At 40.5% G+C, this 20277-nt stretch overlaps 1 protein-coding gene across 2 annotated transcripts in view; it reads left to right on the top strand.

Moving 5' to 3' along the window:
- The window catches only part of LOC307169716 (E3 ubiquitin-protein ligase rnf213-alpha), a 69727-nt gene that overhangs the window by 38103 nt on the left and 11347 nt on the right, over window positions 1–20277 (top strand). For both annotated transcript variants that reach the window (XM_079890493.1, XM_079890494.1), the window contains exons 51-67: window positions 199–313; window positions 1134–1329; window positions 4858–5054; window positions 5142–5264; window positions 7005–7115; window positions 7514–7756; window positions 7870–7945; window positions 9026–9060; window positions 9200–9300; window positions 10035–10191; window positions 11332–11503; window positions 11601–11695; window positions 12041–12292; window positions 14172–14310; window positions 14526–14609; window positions 14896–15076; window positions 16164–16365. In XM_079890493.1, the coding sequence (XP_079746619.1) occupies window positions 199–313; window positions 1134–1329; window positions 4858–5054; window positions 5142–5264; window positions 7005–7115; window positions 7514–7756; window positions 7870–7945; window positions 9026–9060; window positions 9200–9300; window positions 10035–10191; window positions 11332–11503; window positions 11601–11695; window positions 12041–12292; window positions 14172–14310; window positions 14526–14609; window positions 14896–15076; window positions 16164–16365 (2479 nt within the window). The remainder of the gene's footprint in view (window positions 1–198; window positions 314–1133; window positions 1330–4857; window positions 5055–5141; window positions 5265–7004; window positions 7116–7513; window positions 7757–7869; window positions 7946–9025; window positions 9061–9199; window positions 9301–10034; window positions 10192–11331; window positions 11504–11600; window positions 11696–12040; window positions 12293–14171; window positions 14311–14525; window positions 14610–14895; window positions 15077–16163; window positions 16366–20277) is intronic.

The raw sequence follows: 20277 nt of genomic DNA on the forward strand, positions 1-20277 counted from the left end.
AAACCAAATGTACTATTTAAATTTTTTATTAAACATTTTTTATTTATTTAGGCCTATTAGTAAGCTACACCACGCCTGCTCATAGGCTACTTTTTTTCTTTTTCTTTTTTTTTTTTAAGAGACCCCCACAAAGATGAAATCATAATTCGAACCCTGTTTAAATATGTATATAATAATCATTGTGTTTTCTTATTTCAGCTTTGATGATGTGAAGCACTATCTTCAGCGACATCTGACAGAGGTTGAGCAAAGCAACATCATGGAGGAGACTGATAAAACTGAGCTTTACTGCTTGTACATAAACTGTTTGGAGGTGTGTATATCACTGCCCTCACTAACTCAGTTCGCTTGCCATATTTTACAGCTTAGATGTAGTTTTCTAGATTCTCTCTCTGCATATTCTAGGCTTTCTCTTAGAAGAGGTATTGGAAGAGTTATCTGAAAACTTTAATGCTTTTCCTTCACAATCCACTCAAACTCAATCATTTAATTTTAAATTCAAGCAACATTTAGATCAAAATGTTTTTAGTCTATGTAAACGATAACTTAGTGTAAGTGTATTTTGTAATTTAAGAATAACCCTAACCAAATTTTACCAAAGTTTATGATTTAAGATGTAAAAATGTAAAGAGAATGTAAGTTCTAAAGAAAATGTATGTTTTTAAGGTTGATTTAAGAGTTTTTTGTTTGTTTTTTTGGATAAGGTTCATTACAATAAGGTTCATTAGTTAACATTAGTTAACTACATTAGTTAACATATACTAAGAATGAACAATACTTCTACAGCATTTATTAATCTTAGTTAATATTAATTTCAACATTTACTAATACATTATTAAAATCAAAGGTTGTATTTGTTAGCATTAGCACTGTGAACTAACATGAACAAACAATGAACAGTTATATTTGTATTAACTAACATTAATAAAGTTGAATAAATACTGTTACACAAGTATTGCTCATTGTTGGTTGATGTTAGTTAATACATTAATGTTAACTAATGAACCTTATTGTAAATTGTTACCAATTAACTTACAAAGCATTTTGGTTCCTTTCTTAAGAATCTGTATGAAAACACTGATATGTGGCATAAGTTTGGTTATAAGTACAGTACGTTCCTCCTGTGTGTGCAGGACTCGATGTACGACCGCACACAGTGGCACTCCGTGGCGGAGCAGCAGGCCTGTTTGCAGGAGGAAACACACTTTCTGCTGGAGTTCGCTGGCTCTGACTCCGTGTCTTCACACACCGCGTCTATAGAGCACCTGCAGCGGGTGGCCAGGGTTCGACTTGGCCTGGATGTGGCCGCTGAACTGCTGGTCAACAGAGGTACCAGTGCTGCAGGATGCAAGTCTTTTAGTGCTGTGCTTTAATAATCATGCAAATAAATGCATTTATTAAAATTTCTATTAAAGGTGCATTGTGTAATATTTAGGAGGATCTGTTGACAGAAATGCAATATCATATACATAACCAGAGCCCGTCTACGGAGAGCCTGGCCACTCCCTATTAAAGGAGTCATAACCTAGTATTACCTTGGATACCCACGCTCTATTATAGTCTTTCAGGCCCTTCTAAAAAAGAAAAGTTGAAAAAAAGTGGAAAAAAAATAAACACAGAGCTCCTCTGACCCTTATTTCTGAAGGCATTATTGTCTCGCGAGATCTGATGCGATATTTTGGCTGTCGTGGACGGTCATTGTAATAATGCAAATGAGGGGCGCGTTGATTGGTGGCAGGAAGGAGGGGGGTTGACACCGCAGGTAACGCTTCAGCAATATCATTCCAAAATGACATCATGGCGCAAGTTGTGAATGAACCCGACCTGGCCGCGACCTACGGAATTCAACCTTATATGCACGAGCCAGACTCTGAACCTGAGCTGGAAAGGGAAGATGTAGAGTCGATGGAAGGACGTCTACAGCAAGATGCCTCTGAATGGTAAAGACAATCATTTTGACTGAGACATACCTTCAGTAATGGCGGCGCTCGACTGAATATGAGGGGGAGAGGGGCAGGGCGGGCTTCCTGCAGCATAGGTCTGCGGTGTCCATATATGAAGTCGGCGCAGAAATTAACATCACGTATTTGAGTGCGCGTGCACGTGGGCTGGTTGACGAACCCAGGGGTAAACAAACGCTTCACTTTTAAATATCGGCTTCCCGGCCAGTGTATAATCGTTAGGCAATCATAACATACATTTTTTCTCGTGGAAAAGTGAAAATTACAGGTCATGACTCCTTTAAGTCCTATTGTACCGAATTGTGGTTGTAGTTCCACTGGGGGCGATCGCCCATGAGTGCAGACTGAATGGGAGTCAATGGAGCTAGACGGCTAAATTTGTCTCTTTCACCCGATTGCCGTTGAGAAATCTCATATTTGATTGTAGGTTTTCCAAGTTCAACATGGGTTATAGGTCGAAAGTTGAATGAACGAGTACTTTTGGATTTCGTACAGGTTGAGTTGCACATAACACGCTAGCGTTCTGCTAATGAACGCTGATTGGTCAGTGAAGGACTGATTACGACCAGAGATACCGCTTGATGGCATCGTGGCATCCGAAGCGGGACCAGAAACAAACAAAACAAAAACTCTTCTAGCACGTGTGTTTACCTGTGTCAGCTGTGTTGTGTGTTTACCTGTGTCGGCTGTGTTGTGTGTTTACCTGTGTCGTGTGTTTACCTGTGTCAGCTGTGTTGTGTGTTTACCTGTGTCAGCTGTGTTGTGTGTTTACCTGTGTCAGCTGTGTTGTGTGTTTACCTGTGTCAGCTGTGTTGTGTGTTTACCTGTGTCAGCTGTGTTGTGTGTTTACCTGTGTCAGCTGTGTTGTGTGTTTACCTGTGTCAGCTGTGTTGTGTGTTTACCTGTGTCGGCTGTGTTGTGTGTTTACCTGTGTCGTGTGTTTACCTGTGTCGGCTGTGTTGTGTGTTTCCCTGTGTCAGCTGTGTTGTGTGTTTCCCTGTGTCAGCTGTGTTGTGTGTTTGCCTGTGTCAGCTGTGTTGTGTGTTTCCCTGTGTCAGCTGTGTTGTGTGTTTACCTGTGTCGGCTGTGTTGTGTGTTTACCTGTGTCGTGTGTTTACCTGTGTCAGCTGTGTTGTGTGTTTACCTGTGTCAGCTGTGTTGTGTGTTTACCTGTGTCAGCTGTGTTGTGTGTTTACCTGTGTCAGCTGTGTTGTGTGTTTACCTGTGTCAGCTGTGTTGTGTGTTTACCTGTGTCGTGTGTTTACCTGTGTCAGCTGTGTTGTGTGTTTACCTGTGTCAGCTGTGTTGTGTGTTTACCTGTGTCGGCTGTGTTGTGTGTTTACCTGTGTCGTGTGTTTACCTGTGTCAGCTGTGTTGTGTGTTTACCTGTGTCGGCTGTGTTGTGTGTTTACCTGTGTCGTGTGTTTACCTGTGTCAGCTGTGTTGTGTGTTTACCTGTGTCAGCTGTGTTGTGTGTTTACCTGTGTCGTGTGTTTACCTGTGTCAGCTGTGTTGTGTGTTTACCTGTGTCAGCTGTGTTGTGTGTTTACCTGTGTCGGCTGTGTTGTGTGTTTACCTGTGTCAGCTGTGTTGTGTGTTTACCTGTGTCGGCTGTGTTGTGTGTTTCCCTGCGTCAGCTGTGTTGTGTGTTTGCCTGTGTCAGCTGTGTCGTGTGTTTACCTGTGTCAGCTGTGTTGTGTGTTTACCTGTGTCAGCTGTGTTGTGTGTTTACCTGTGTCAGCTGTGTTGTGTGTTTACCTGTGTTGTGTGTTTACCTGTGTCAGCTGTGTTGTGTGTTTACCTGTGTCAGCTGTGTTGTGTGTTTACCTGTGTCAGCTGTGTTGTGTGTTTACCTGTGTCAGCTGTGTTGTGTGTTTACCTGTGTTGTGTGTTTACCTGTGTCAGCTGTGTTGTGTGTTTACCTGTGTCAGCTGTGTTGTCGATGCCTCGAGTGAAAAGAAAGTGCAGAGCGCGAAAGCACCAAAGTGACTGAAGGATTGCCGTAAAGCAGTATCTCTGGTCGTATGATGTGTGTGACGTCATTGACATTTTAAAAGACTTTTTAAAGCAAATAAGTGACTCTAAAAAATCTAACACCCAGCAGTGTGTGATTTCTTTGCATCTCCTTTCGAATACAACATTCAAATTACTAGACAAAAAGTTATATCCTGAGAAAAGTGGATTTTGAGGGGTATAGCGCCATAGACCCTCCATTCATTCTGCACTCGTCCTGTGAGCGCCCTCATATGGAGCCAGAGTGGAACTGCAGCCAGTTCAGAAGCCGGAATTACTGAGAGTGGAAGTTCTCCCCTTATTAGACATTCTCTGTACATAACTATGTTTTCAGTGGTGTATAAAGACCTTATATAATGAACTGTTACGTTTTTATTACCTTAGAATGAGCCGTTTCTATCCACACACACCGCGGGTCCCCTTACATCGACATGTTTCTAAAGTGGCCCTAAACTGACAAACACGTTTCGTCACTATGTTGTTCTTTATGTAAAGAAGCTAGCTAAAGTCAGCGAATAAAACACTGACACAGTGATGAACAGGTAACAATAATAATCACAATAACAAATCAGTTTACTGAATGATCAAGTAAACCTATTTTTTAAATTTATCTTTATAAAGAAACCTCATTGCTGAACTGGCTACTCTCTGCTGTCTCAGACGACGACATCACTTCCTGTTGGCCACCGTAACTTCTGTTGTGTGCAATTCACAACCTCACCACTAGATGCCGCTAAACATCACACACTGCACCTTTAATTCATTTAGTGCCTGACATGAACTCACCAACCCTGTCAAGAACATATCCAAGTCACATTTTTTTCACCCACAAATCGACAGTTATATTGTGCATAAAGAAAATGAATTGGATTTCTGGTTTTAGGTGTACATGATGATCCTCCGGCTTCTGGCCCAGAGTTTTTGAAGAGTGTGGTTAATCTGTGCTGCCGGAGCAGGAACGACTGGTACAGGGTTTACCTCATCAGAAAGATCTGCAGTCTTCATGGGGTGGAATATGTGCAGAAACTTCTGCCACAGGAAAGCTTCAGGTGGCTGTTTCCTCAGGAGATCCTTGAGTCGGTGGGTTTTAGTCGAATTCATTTCATAATGCTGATATGCGAATTTGTGCTTATTTTGTGCTTTAACCGATACATTTATTTCTCTCAGGATCAAGATGGCAGCCAGATTGACCAGTATCTAGCATGTGGAATGGACTACAAAACTATCAGAGATGCCGTAGCCAAAGCCATGCTAGATTGCAATATGAATGGACTACAGAAAGCCATAGAGGTATTTATTTACTCCTTTACACACACACACACACACACACACACACACACACAGTGAGACACAACGCGTTGAGCATTATAACCAATCACACATATTTCTGTTGATGTTTGAAATGAAAGTGAATGAAATGTTGTAGTACTCGCGCTCACTGGCTGAATTCTGCAATCTTATGAATTCTCTTATCGTAAACATTATAACTAATCACACGTTTCTGTTGAGCTTATGAATGCAATGGCCAATTGGAGGTGTTCATACGAGTCACAGCTGAAAACACCATCAATATCAAGAGCAATAATCGACTATCATGATTTTGATCATGATCATATTATTGCAGCCCTACCCAGTAATTAGTTTCTGTTTTTTAATTTGATCATTTATATACTTTGTGTAGGCTATTACAGTATGCAGTTGTTGTGTTAACAAATTTATACCACCTTTTACAATATTTTAATAAATCATACAGTCAAACACACTGTCAAAAGTTTGGAAATGTTACAGTTTTGTAATGGATTTGAAAGAAGTCTCTTCTGCACTCCAAGGCTGCATTTATTTAATCAAAAATACAGTCAAAATAGTAATATTGTGATATATTATTACAATTTAAAAGAACTTTAATCAATTTAAAACTGTAATTTATTCCTGTGATCAAAGCTGAATTTTCAGCATCATTACTCCAGTCTTCAGTGCCACATGATCCTTCAGAAATCATTCTAATATGATGATTTGATGCTCAAAAAACATTAATTATTATTATCAATCATGAAAACATTTTTGTGAAAACAGTGATACCATTCAACAGGTAGAATTAAAAAGAGATAAATTAATACTTTTAATCAAGTGACAGTGAAGACATGTTACAAAATATTTCTATGTAATAAATGCTTTTAATAAATTGAATAAATAATTGTATTAAATGCTGATCATTGAATTTTCTATTCGTCAAAGAATCCGGTAAAAAAAAATTCACAAAGAAAATTTGTTTTTCAAATTGTTAATGAAATTTTTTCACCACTGTTTTCATTATTGATAATAATAATAATAAATGTTTCTTGAGGAGCGAATCATCATATTATACTGATTTCTGAAGGATCATGTGACACTGAAGACTGGAGTAATGATGCTGAAAATTCACTTTGATCACAGGAATACATTTTAACATGCAATGTATTTAAATAGAAAACAGTTCTTTTAATTTGTAATAATATTTAGCAATATTACTGTTTTTACTGCATTTGTGATCAGATAAATGCAGCCTTGGTGAGTATAAGAGACTTCTTTCAACAAAATTAAACATTTTTATTGTTTCCAAACTTTTGACAGGTGCTGTAAATATCATGTTATTTGGCTTTTGTCGATGTTGGTAAAATTGTACTGGTAGCATATAGTTCTCTGATTGATTAAAGTAATTGGTTAAATTCAAGTAAAAGAGAGCACAGATACATTTAATGCAGTCATTATAAAAATTGCCCCTGGATGTCAGATTGGCCCTTAATAGAAAAGTTTATTTCTGACTCTGGCAGTGAACTTTAATAGAGTTCATTAACATGTGAAATCCCAGTTGGGTTAGGATGCCCCATTAAGACAGGGGATTGGAGCAGAGCAATTATGTCCACTACATGAACACTGTAATTAAATGCTTATTATGCAGTCAAATTCTTGGCATTTCTCTGCCTCACTTTGTTAAACTGCTTTATCAGCGCTGATCCGTTGACATGTCTTTCGAAACGTCTTTGTTTGAAGGATTGCAACTGCACACCCATGAAGAAAGCTGTTTATCTGCTAATGGCTTTGTTCAGAGAAGTCACCTGCCTGTACAGAAGCGCAAACAGAAACATGCACCCTAAACCTGAGGTAAAAACACCAACAACGATCTGTTAGAGTTCTGCTTCATCATCTTGGAAAAACAATTTATAGATGCTCAAAAGTACCGTACAAGAGAATAATAATTAATAATAAAAAGCCATGATTAAAAGTCATATGGGGAATTATCATAATATGTCATATGGGGAATTACTTTTTTTTTTTTTTTTTTCATATTTTGAGATTAAAGAGCATGATGTCTTATGAAAACATACTGTAAGTCTCAGAATTCAAAACTCTGGTCCCAATTTGGACCCCAGTTCAAAAAGCATTTACAGTATTACACAGATGAATACTTCGACACATGACCTGTGTTTAGGCATGATCAGAAACTTGAGTCACATGTTTATCCCCATGCCTGATATTCATGTTGCGTTTGTTTTCTGTAGCAATGTGCTGGCCTTGGAGGTTTTATCAGGAGCACAGGCGTCTTCGTCAATGATGAAATGCGAGGGTTTGCTGAAGCGCTGGTGAATAATCGACTGCAGGCTCTGTGTGTTCAAGCGCAGACGTCAGGCAGAGAGTTCGTGCTGGTGGAGGTCACAGTTCATATGGCTGCAGTCCTGCTGTGTGGAAATCTGCCTTTACTGCAGCCACTGCAGCAACTGGCACTGTCCCCAAACAACATGATGGTACGAACCCTTCACGCCACGGCATCATGGAGTCACATGGTGACAGAAATGTGACATTTATGTTGTGATAGTTGTGATAGAGTTGTGATATTTATGTCCTGTTCTCCTCACAGGCTTCATTCATCCCAACTATGCCTGATGACATGTTGGCTGTTGCCCAGCAGGCCATGGGACAACTTCATTGGTATTGTAAGTGGCAAATTCTAAAGCACCACCACAGAACACACAAGATCCAATGACATGCAAAACTCAAGACCTGTCAAAATTAATGTTAATGCCTGATCAGAAACACGTTAACCTGTTGTACCTCATGTTAATGTAATCATAATTAAACAGAACTTCATTATCAGAACTTTCATAATAGAGGAGAATGGTTGAAAGCTTCTGCGCACTGTGAGCCTCAGCATGCGCTGACCCCGCTCTGGGATTTTCCGTGGCCTACCACTTCGTGGCTGAGTTGCTGTTGTTCCCAATTGCTTTTATGGACAATGTTATAATACCGTGGAATATTTAGTAGTTTAGTTTTTAGTCATTTAGTAGGAAATTTCACAAATGGACTTACTGCACAGGTGGCAACCTATCACGGTACCACGCATGAATTCACTGAGCTCCTCAGACCGACCCATTCTTTCACAAATGTTTGTAGAAGCGTCTTCATGCCTAGATGCTTGATTTTATGCAACTGTGGCCATGGAAGTGATTGGAACACCTGAATTCAATGATTTGGAGGGGTGTCCCAATACTTTTGGCAATATAGTGTATATTAATAATTATTTGAAGCGTATTGTATGTTTTATACACAGCGAAAAATAGCCTATGATTATGATTATGTATAATTACTTGTGGCAGAACATAAAAAAACTGTTTTTCCAAGCCATACCACTGCTGTAATGTGACATTGTTTGGAGTGAAATTGGATATTCAAAAAAGAGGGGAAAATGTATGGTAGGATTTTGAAAAAGCATTTTTACTGAAGAATAATTTACAAGACTAGAAACATGTATTTATAAAGTAAAAGGGAAAACCTTTTTGATGTACACATTTTGACTGTTAAGAGTGCATAGACAAACATGTGATTATTGCAGGATTTCTACTCAGGTGGCAAATTAAATCTCCAAAAATGTCTTTGAGGCAGTAGAATTGATTTAAGCTCTAAAGGTGGGGGAATTTTGACAGGTCTTTGACATTGACAAGGCATTCTGATTTGGGAGGATTAGATATCACTTTTTTTTATCATTTCCTAATCTCTTGTTCTCTTTATCTTGACAGTCTGTCCTAATGGTCATCCATGCACTGTTGGTGAGGTAGGGTCATGTCTTAATTCCTATGATTTTGCTTTTACATTTTACATTAACAGAACACAGAATTACATTTAGTCATCAAATCATTAATTATTTCACCTAAAATGAAAGATATATGTATTTTCCTCCCGCATCTGTCCAGTGTGGTCAACCCATGGAGCTTGGTCGCTGTCCAGACTGTAATACAGAGATAGGTGGCAGCAACCACATCCCTGTTCATGGCTTCCAAATCATGCAGAGACAGTACGTTTTTGTTTTTTTCTTGCAGCGAATGCTTGTTGTTCCTCTTTTATTCTTGCTAGTTTTGGTAAATATAATTTATTACCCGTCTCTCTGAAATATTGATTCTGACTGCATTATTTAATATAATAACATTTAAACTATATAATTGACCATTGTCACAGACAGCCAATATTCTACCAAGTTTGAACTAAATTTGTTTCTCATGATCTTAAAAACCTTTCATCCAAAGGTTTATACTTAAATGCTTATAAATAGTTGTGTGGACAAATATAATTGTGCCCTAGTATGAATTTCTGGTAACACTAAACAATAAAGTTCAGTTTGTTAACATGCATCATGAACTAACAATGGACAACAATCATTTCTTAATATAGGTTATTATTAATTTATTAATATATTGATGTTCTTTGTTATTCTTGTCTGTTCATAATACATTTAATAATGCAAATGTAAAATGGTTTAGGCCGTGTTTCACAGACGGGGTTTAGATTAAGCCAGTATTAGGCTTTAGTTCAATTAGAGCATTTAAGTAGCTTTAATGAACGTGCCTTAGAATAAAACATCACTGGTGTGAATCTTGAGACAAAACAATGGCACTGACATAATTTAAGATTTGTCAGTGAAGTTAAAACAGCTCAAACATGCATTTTAGTCTGGGACTAGCTTAACTTGTAATTGAGGTAATTGTTTAAGCCGTTTTTCATTAAATTTGAGGCTCTTGTTCCTCTTTGCAGAGGGGACCGCACCAAGTCGGGACACATCCTGGGCGACGCACACCGTCGTGATCACCCTGACATGCAGGACACCAAGAACATGTCTCCGGCCCCCTTTGCTCTTCTCAGACTGCTCACACACATGTCCATGCTGCTGGGAGCTCAAAACAACACACAGGTGCTTCATTCCTTCTGCCTGCCATGCTTTTTATTTTTGTTATGTATTTTTAAATATTTATGAAAGTATGCTTATTTTGGTTTTGAGTATCGATACATGTAGGACTCTCTCACATGAGACTCACGCAATTTACAAGCCACACATCGATTCTCTCACGCAACGAGGACACTGACACTGACAGAAAAGGAGGGTTACTCTGATATGAAATAACGTCTCAGTTTTTCCAATTATGTTAATTTTCTTACGAAATTCAAGCAGTAAATACTGTTTTGGCGCTCTTAAACATGACAGATCGTTGTAGTGCCTCATCTCTCTTCCTCTTTACGACTAGTTAATAGAAGATAAACATGAATGAACATTAGAAGGTGAAAGATACAGTGAATGTTGGAAGGTAAATGTTGAAAGATACAGTACAACTTACCGAAATGTAGTATGTCACATGTAATTGATCAATCAGTGGAAAGATGTCAATAAAACAGCTGGAACAATCAGTCTTTAACACGTACTGTTACATTTACCTCAGGAAAGCCATTTAATGACCATAGCATATTAGAAAGCTAGAAAAATTTAATATAGAGAGGAGTGTTTTGCTAAATATGCACTATATTACATGTTTATTATATTTTTACTCGTATCATTAAAATATTATAACATTATTATCATAAAAAACGCGTTTTATTAATTTGAGTGAATTGTACAATTAATTTGAGTGAATTGAACAGCTGACATGGCTCACATATGTTTACAGCATTAGTTGAGAGATTTGCTCCTTGAGAAAAATTAACAGCTACTGTACCTGATCCAAATGAATCAATATTGAATCAAGATCGCAAGCTTATGAATTGAAATCGTGAAATTTGTGTCAAGCACTAATAAAAACAGTAGCCTGCCAGTTATTGTACCATGTAAACATTGTAACATGTTGTCACTAAACTTAATGAAATTGTTTAGTTACCAAATGTTTTAACAATCACAATACACTTATTGTGATGCACCCCCCCCCCCCCCCAATCCAAAGTTGGTGTCCCTGTACATGTGAAGCATACAGACATTGAGTTATCTCTCAGACAACTCAATCCAGATCAGAGACACACATGCGATTGAAGAACTCATCCCAGGTTTGTGCATGTTTGTGTCTAGAGTGTCGTGCAGATCATCAAGCCTGCAGTGCTGGATCCTGGTCGGTTCCTGATGGCCCATCTTCTGAAGGACATGGAGCAGCTGAGCAGAGCTCTGGGTAAAGGAGTGGATGATACAGTCAGTACCGTCCATTTGACCATCCACAGTCTACTGGAGCCCCATCACAGCCAGTGTAAGAGCCCACACTACTCGCATTAGATTCGACACGTGCCATATTGAGCTCCTGCTTCAGAAATTCAAGTAATGTAACATTCTGTTATTCTAAACAGGGCCTGTTCTTTATGATCAAAACCTTTCCACTAAAGATGCAAGAAATGCATGGGAAACTGCCATGAATACTGATGTGATCACACATCAGCTGAAGGTAAACAACACGCCATCTTTCAGTGAGTCGCAGCACCCAGAATGAATTATGCAACTTAAAGTTCTTCTTGGTTCATTTAGTTGTGTTTATCATGCTTGATTTTTACTTTTATTTCCGTCTTTTGTTTAAAACTTCATTGAGATATCGACAATAAAAAAAAGCTTTTTTCTTTATTGAGTAGTTTGATCACATAACATAAAGCAAAGCTGAGTGGTCGATTAAGAGCCGTTGATTAGTTGTTTCATTAATAACCTCATTAGCCGAGTACTTGCAATAACCGCTAGATTAGCTGAATATTTAGTTGAAGCTCTGCTTTCCATTATTGGATTTCTCTTTTTCTCTCAGGTTTTGGAGCATCAGCTGAAGGAAGTGAACGCATTCATCAGGGAAGATGAGCGAGTGTCTTCCAATCAGGTGATGAAGTTGACGTTTGGGGAACCAGGGCTTTTCCTGCGCTCTCTGCCAAAGAAATCCCTCATCCATAATTCCTCCATCTGGAGCTGCCGGAGGAAGGTCTCCATGTTGAGTCTGACACACATTGTGGAGCAGAACAACGGCCGGGACACTTTGCCTGTGCTCTGGAGGTTTCTTCAACGGGTAAGATATACATCAACCAGAGTGTTTCTCTCTCTCTGTTGAACAACCAGACACTACAGCTACATCCTAGATGTTGTGTAGTCAGACTTTGGGATAATAGCACTAGGGTTGCAATGGATTGCAGTTGTTTAACCATCACAGAGTGAAAGTTTATCATTTGCACGTGTTTTTTCTTAGCAATTTACACATTAAAGCGATTTTAAACCATTCAAGCACAAGAAGAGGTGAAAGAGAACTCAATCGCGCACTGTTATCTGAGCGCACAGTCGTTCACACCCACACACACACCACACCTCATTGTACTTGAAGGGACTCGTACACACAAAACGTCAATGTTAAAATGCACATCTCAGCAAGTACTCTCGTAAAAACAGTCGGTTATGTCTTAAGTGAATGTAAACGGTTGAGAAAGAAATCGGTTGTGTATCATTATATTTGTATCCGTTCATTTAATCTTAAAGTGACAGCAGCCTATAAATATCTGCTGCTGTCTGAGTCATTAATGTTAATCAAACAACAAAACACATCTTTTACAAAGATTAATCTATGTGTAATTTATACAGTGAACACTATAGTGTTATTTTACATTTAATGATTACATTTCTGTACCTGAATACTGTTAGACATTACATTATTTGTAACTTTAATATATTGTATTTATAAATGCTTGTAATTTGTGTATTTGTTCTTACGTTATTACTGACTGTTCACATAATCTGCCCTCCTTGAGGTTTTTAATGATATTTTATTGATAGCAGTTGATTCTGGAAAGGTAGTTATTAAAGTGGTTTAAATCATACTTGAAGGATAGATCATTTTTGGTTTGCATTGGAAATTTGCATTCTACATCAGCTAATTTACATTGTGGTGTGCCACAGGGATCCATACTTGGGCCTATTTTATTTTCTTTGTACATGTGCCTTTGGGAAATCGTAAATACAATATTATGTATCGTTGAAACGCAGACGACACTCAGTTATATATATATTGCAATAGATCCGAAAGGCTCTCAATCTTTTGATGCACTTGTACAGTGTTTAGGTGAGATTAAAGCATGGTTGGCAAGCAATTAGACTGAGTGTGTTGTCTTTGGACCCTCTTCTGCCTCTAAGAAAATTATAAGTAGGTTGGACTCTAATGTCGATAAGTTTTTCAGATCATGTCAAGAATTTTGGCGTTATCATGGATTTGGCTTGGGTTTTAGATAAACAGGTCACTAGTGTTGTTACGGCTGTTTTTTATCAACTCAGAACTATTTCTAAGCTGAAACCAATTCTCTCCTTTAAGGACCTGGAGACAGTAAGTCATGCATTCACTGTTAGTCATGCATCACACATTAATTACTGTGGTTCTTTATATATAGGTATCTCACAGGGTCAATTATCTTGTGTACAATTAGTGCAAAATGCTGCGGCCAGACTTTTGACCCGTACAAAGAAGAGATAGAGAGAATTTACTCCAGGTTTGGTTTCTTTACAATGGCTGCCTGAAAAATTCAGAATTGAGTTTTATGGTTTTTAAAGCGTTGCATGGTATTGCCCCAAAATATATTGTTGACCTTTTGATACACAAGTAATATGAGATCTTCTAGTCAGATGATTCTTTGTTCCTAAAAGTCCAAACCTTATGAAACCTCCTCCAATGCACATTAAATCTTCCCCATCTGTGGATGCTTTTAAGTCTGGTTTGAAGTCGTATCTTTTTAGTATGGCTTTTAGAGCTGATTGAGTGAACAGGATTTAATTTTGTTTGTGTGAATGTATGTAATAGCTTTTGTTGTATTATCTATGCTAGTAAGCACTTTGGTCAACGGCAGTTTAAATGTGCTAAAGAAATAAAAATTGTATTGTATTGTATGTTAACCAAGTGTTTATTTTAGGAAGCAGAGCTTCGGCTGGTGAGGTTCCTGCCTGACATCTTGGCTCTCCAAAGGGATTTGGTAAAGAAGTTCCAGAACGTGACAGACCTGACAGACAGACAGACCACCATAGGAGAGTTCCTGAACAGCCAGAGAGCAGGTATTGCCCATATCACACATTTAAGAGATCATTTGCCATCGGGTCAGTGTTGGAGCATTCATGATTGAGTTATGATAAATTATTTCAGGAAGCTTGTTGATGGTTGATTTACCCATTTCTGCACAAATGTGCTTGAGTAATCATGCAAGAATATGCCATTTCTCTATAAATAAAGATTAAGTTCATTACAAACATTGCATGTTTTCATTCAACAGCTTCCCTCTCTGCCTGGTATGAAAAGCGCATAAAAATCTTTTTGTCAACATGGAACCAGATCAGGGTGTCTCTGGCTACCACAGGTAAGCCGACTACTACTTACAGTGGCGAGAATAAGTCTGTGAACCCTTTGAAAGTAACTGGATTTCTGCATTGACTACTCATAAAATGTGTTCTGATCTTCATCCAAGTCACAGTTGTTTGAACGTTATTAGTTTAGTCAGATTGTATTTGTCTATAATTGTGACGTGGATTTCTGACTGAGGTCTGATCTGAATTTATTTTCATATTGCCCCTGTTTTAGACCACTGTAAAGTAATTTCATGGACACAGATGTGATTTATTGTAATGTTTTATTGTGTGTGTCAGGAGAGCTGAAGCTGCCGGCTGACTACACTCAGGAGGATCTGGATCTGGACGCTGACCTGCAGGTTTTGCTGCCTCAGAGACACGGACTGGGCCTTTGCTCCACTGCGCTTGTCAGCTACCTCATCACGCTTCACAATGACCTGGTGTACGCTGTGGAGAAACACACCGGAGAGGAGTCTGGGTAAGAGCTTCAGACGCTGTCCCCTGGCATTCTGGGGTTTGCTCATGTGGGGTTACTGAAACCCATAACCCAGGTTTTAATCTTCATGGTGCAACTCTTCCTATAACGTTAGTGGATGTGGGAGATATTTAAAATCATGTGGCTTGTGGATAATAACAATGATCACACTCACGATTCCCACCTGGCATATTATATGCTCGATGCAGGATGAGGGAAAAAACACCCTCAGACTTGCTTTAAAGGAGGGTTTTGAGCCATATCTGGAGTCTAGACCAGTGTTATTCAAACGGCGGATCCGGACCGATGCCTGTTTCCATCCGGACCGCAGGACATAATTGTGCCATTTTAAAGTGTGCAAATTAAAGCGAGCAGCGCGTCAAAACAATGGAGCGGTTCACACCACAGGGTTGATTATGGGAATGATCTTTCGGAGCCTATGTCTATAAAAAATTTATCTAAAGCCAAAAGTGCTTCATTCAAGCCCTTTCCACTCTATATATGCTTTCTCCCGATAAAAAAACGTTAAATCGGCACATTAAGAGCTGCAGACAACACGGTTATTTTAATAACAACAGTAGCAGAAACAAGGTGAGCAGGAAAATACATACTTTCTCTAAAACACTGCAGAAAACGAGAATGCAGTTAATACAATTATTGGTATCTGTCATACAGAGCATTTAACTAAACCAGGTTTAAGACAATTTTCATATATTTAGCATTATTAATCAGCATATGAAAGCATTTCATAATAAACAATGTTAGAGTTTGGAAAAAATTTTAGAGATGCAAGGGAAGACAAAAAAAGTTTTAAATTACTAGTTAACTTTGTTTTGTCCTCATGCTGGGAGTTTTGATTATTAGATTATGTACATTGTTTGTTTGTTTTTAGTAGTACATTACTTTGAGCAAAATATAAAAATGGTCCATACTTTTCTTTTCTTTTACAAAGTACTACGGCTTCGATGAAAAGTAACTTTTCCAAAAAAGCATTGTTCGGACCTCCTCTGTTCTGAACCTTTGTCCTGTCAGAGCTAGCAGTTAAAGTTTCCCAGTTTCTCCAGCTCATTCTCTGCCCTGTTTCCTCCAGTTACATGGTGAGCCCAGCGGACCTGACCGATCTGCACGTGATCCGCTACGAGTACGAGCGGGACCTGCTGCCGCTGGTGCTGTCCCACTGCCAGTACAGCATGGAGCGCGGGCAAGAGACCCTGCTGGAGTACGACCTTCCCCAGATCCAGCAGCAGATCCTGACCCGCTTCCTACAGGGCAAACCACACATCACCATTAATGTATGTCACTGCACCACTGACACACATCACCATTAATGTACACTGCACCACTGACACACATCACCATTAATGTACGTCACTGACACACATCACCATTAATGTACGTCACTGACTCACATCACCATTACTGTACGTCACTGACTCACATCACCATTACTGTACGTCACTGCACCACTGACTCACTTCACCATTACTGTACGTCACTGCACCACTGACTCACATCACCATTACTGTACGTCACTGCACCACTGACTCACATCACCATTACTGTACGTCACTGCACCACTGACACACATTACCATTACTGTACGTCACTGCACCACTGACTTACTTCACCATTACTGTACGTCACTGCACCACTGACACACATCACCATTAATGTACGTCACTGCACCACTGACACACATTACCATTACTGTACGTCACTGCACCACTGACTCACTTCACCATTACTGTACGTCACTGCACCACTGACACACATCACCATTACTGTACGTCACTGCACCACTGACACACGTCACCATTACTGTACGTCACTGCACCACTGACTCACATCACCATTACTGTACGTCACTGCACCACTGACACACATCACCATTACTGTACGTCACAGCACCACTGACACACATCACCATTACTGTACGTCACTGCACCACTGACACACATCACCATTACTGTACGTCACTGCACCACTGACACACATCACCATTACTGTACGTCACAGCACCACTGACACACATCACCATTACTGTACGTCACTGCACCACTGACTCACATCACCATTAATGTACGTCACTGCACCACTGACTCACTTCACCATTACTTTACGTCACTGCACCACTGACACACATTACCATTACTGTACGTCACTGCACCACTGACACACATCACCATTACTGTACGTCACTGCACCACTGACTCACATCACCATTAATGTACGTCACTGCACCACTGACTCACATCACCATTACTGTACGTCACTGCACCACTGACACACATCACCATTACTGTACGTCACTGCACCACTGACACACATCACCATTACTGTACGTCACTGCACCACTGACACACATCAGCATTACTGTACGTCACTGCACCACTGACACACATCAGCATTACTGTACGTCACTGCACCACTGACTCACATCAGCATTAATGTACGTCACTGCACCACTGACACACATCAGCATTACTGTACGTCACTGCACCACTGACTCACATCACCATTAATGTACGTCACTGCACCACTGACACACATCAGCATTACTGTACGTCACTGCACCACTGACACACATCAGCATTAATGTACGTCACTGCACCACTGACACACATCAGCATTAATGTACGTCACTGCACCACTGACACACATCAGCATTAATGTACGTCACTGCACCACTGACTCACATCACCATTACTGTACGTCACTGCACCACTGACACACATCAGCATTACTGTACGTCACTGCACCACTGACACACATCACCATTAATGTACGTCACTGCACCACTGACACACATCAGCATTACTGTACGTCACTGCACCACTGACACACATCAGCATTAATGTACGTCACTGCACCACTGACTCACTTCACCATTACTGTACGTCACTGCACCACTGACACACATCAGCATTAATGTACGTCACTGCACCACTGACACACATCACCATTACTGTACGTCACTGCACCACTGACTCACTTCACCATTACTGTACGTCACTGCACCACTGACACACATCACCATTACTGTACGTCACTGCACCACTGACAACCATCACCATTACTGTACGTCACTGCACCACTGACACACATCACCATTACTGTACGTCACTGCACCACTGACTCACTTCACCATTACTGTACGTCACTGCACCACTGACTCACTTCACCATTACTGTACGTCACTGCACCACTGACTCACTTCACCATTACTGTACGTCACTGCACCACTGACTCACATCACCATTACTGTACGTCACTGCACCACTGACTCACTTCACCATTACTGTACGTCACTGCACCACTGACTCACATCACCATTACTGTACGTCACTGCACCACTGACACACGTCACCATTAATGTACGTCACTGCACCACTGACTCACTTCACCATTAATGTACGTCACTGCACCACTGACACACATCACCATTACTGTACGTCACTGCACCACTGACACACGTCACCATTAATGTACGTCACTGCACCACTGACACACATCACCATTACTGTACGTCACTGCACCACTGACACACATCACCATTACTGTACGTCACTGCACCACTGACTCACATCACCATTAATGTAAGTCACTGCACCACTGACTCACATCACCATTTCTGTACGTCACTGCACCACTGACTCACATCACCATTACTGTACGTCACTGCACCACTGACACACATCACCATTAATGTACACTGCACCACTGACACACATCACCATTAATGTACACTGCACCACTGACTCACATCAGCATTACTGTACGTCACTGCACCACTGACACACATCACCATTACTGTACGTCACTGCACCACTGACTCACATCACCATTACTGTACGTCACTGCACCACTGACACACATCAGCATTAATGTACGTCACTGCACCTCTGACACACATCACCATTACTGTACGTCACTGCACCACTGACACACATCACCATTACTGTACGTCACTGCACCACTGACTCACATCAGCATTACTGTACGTCACTGCACCACTGACTCACATCACCATTACTGTACGTCACTGCACCACTGACTCACATCACCATTACTGTACGTCACTGCACCACTGACACACATCACCATTAATGTACGTCACTGCACCACTGACACACATCACCATTACTGTACGTCACTGCACCACTGACTCACATCACCATTAATGTACGTCACTGCACCACTGACACACATCACCATTACTGTACGTCACTGCACCACTGACTCACATCACCATTACTGTACGTCACTGCACCACTGACTCACATCACCATTACTGTACGTCACTGCACCACTGACTCACATCACCATTACTGTACGTCACTGCACCACTGACTCACATCACCATTACTGTACGTCACTGCACCACTGACACACATCACCATTACTGTACGTCACTGCACCACTGACTCACATCACCATTACTGTACGTCACTGCACCACTGACTCACATCACCATTACTGTACGTCACTGCACCACTGACTCACATCACCATTACTGTACGTCACTGCACCACTGACTCACATCACCATTACTGTACGTCACTGCACCACTGACACACATCACCATTAATGTACGTCACTGCACCACTGACACACATCACCATTACTGTACGTCACTGCACCACTGACACACATCACCATTAATGTACGTCACTGCACCACTGACACACATCACCATTACTGTACGTCACTGCACCACTGACACACATCACCATTACTGTACGTCACTGCACCACTGACTCACATCACCATTACTGTACGTCACTGCACCACTGACACACATCAGCATTAATGTACGTCACTGCACCTCTGACACACATCACCATTACTGTACGTCACTGCACCACTGACACACATCACCATTACTGTACGTCACTGCACCACTGACTCACATCAGCATTACTGTACGTCACTGCACCACTGACTCACATCACCATTACTGTACGTCACTGCACCACTGACTCACATCACCATTACTGTACGTCACTGCACCACTGACACACATCACCATTAATGTACGTCACTGCACCACTGACACACATCACCATTACTGTACGTCACTGCACCACTGACACACATCACCATTACTGTACGTCACTGCACCACTGACACACATCACCATTACTGTACGTCACTGCACCACTGACACACATCACCATTACTGTACGTCACTGCACCACTGACAC

The sequence above is a fragment of the Squalius cephalus genome, assembly GCF_949319135.1.
Source record: "Squalius cephalus genome assembly, chromosome: 1".
Taxonomy (NCBI): Eukaryota; Metazoa; Chordata; class Actinopteri; order Cypriniformes; family Leuciscidae; genus Squalius; species Squalius cephalus.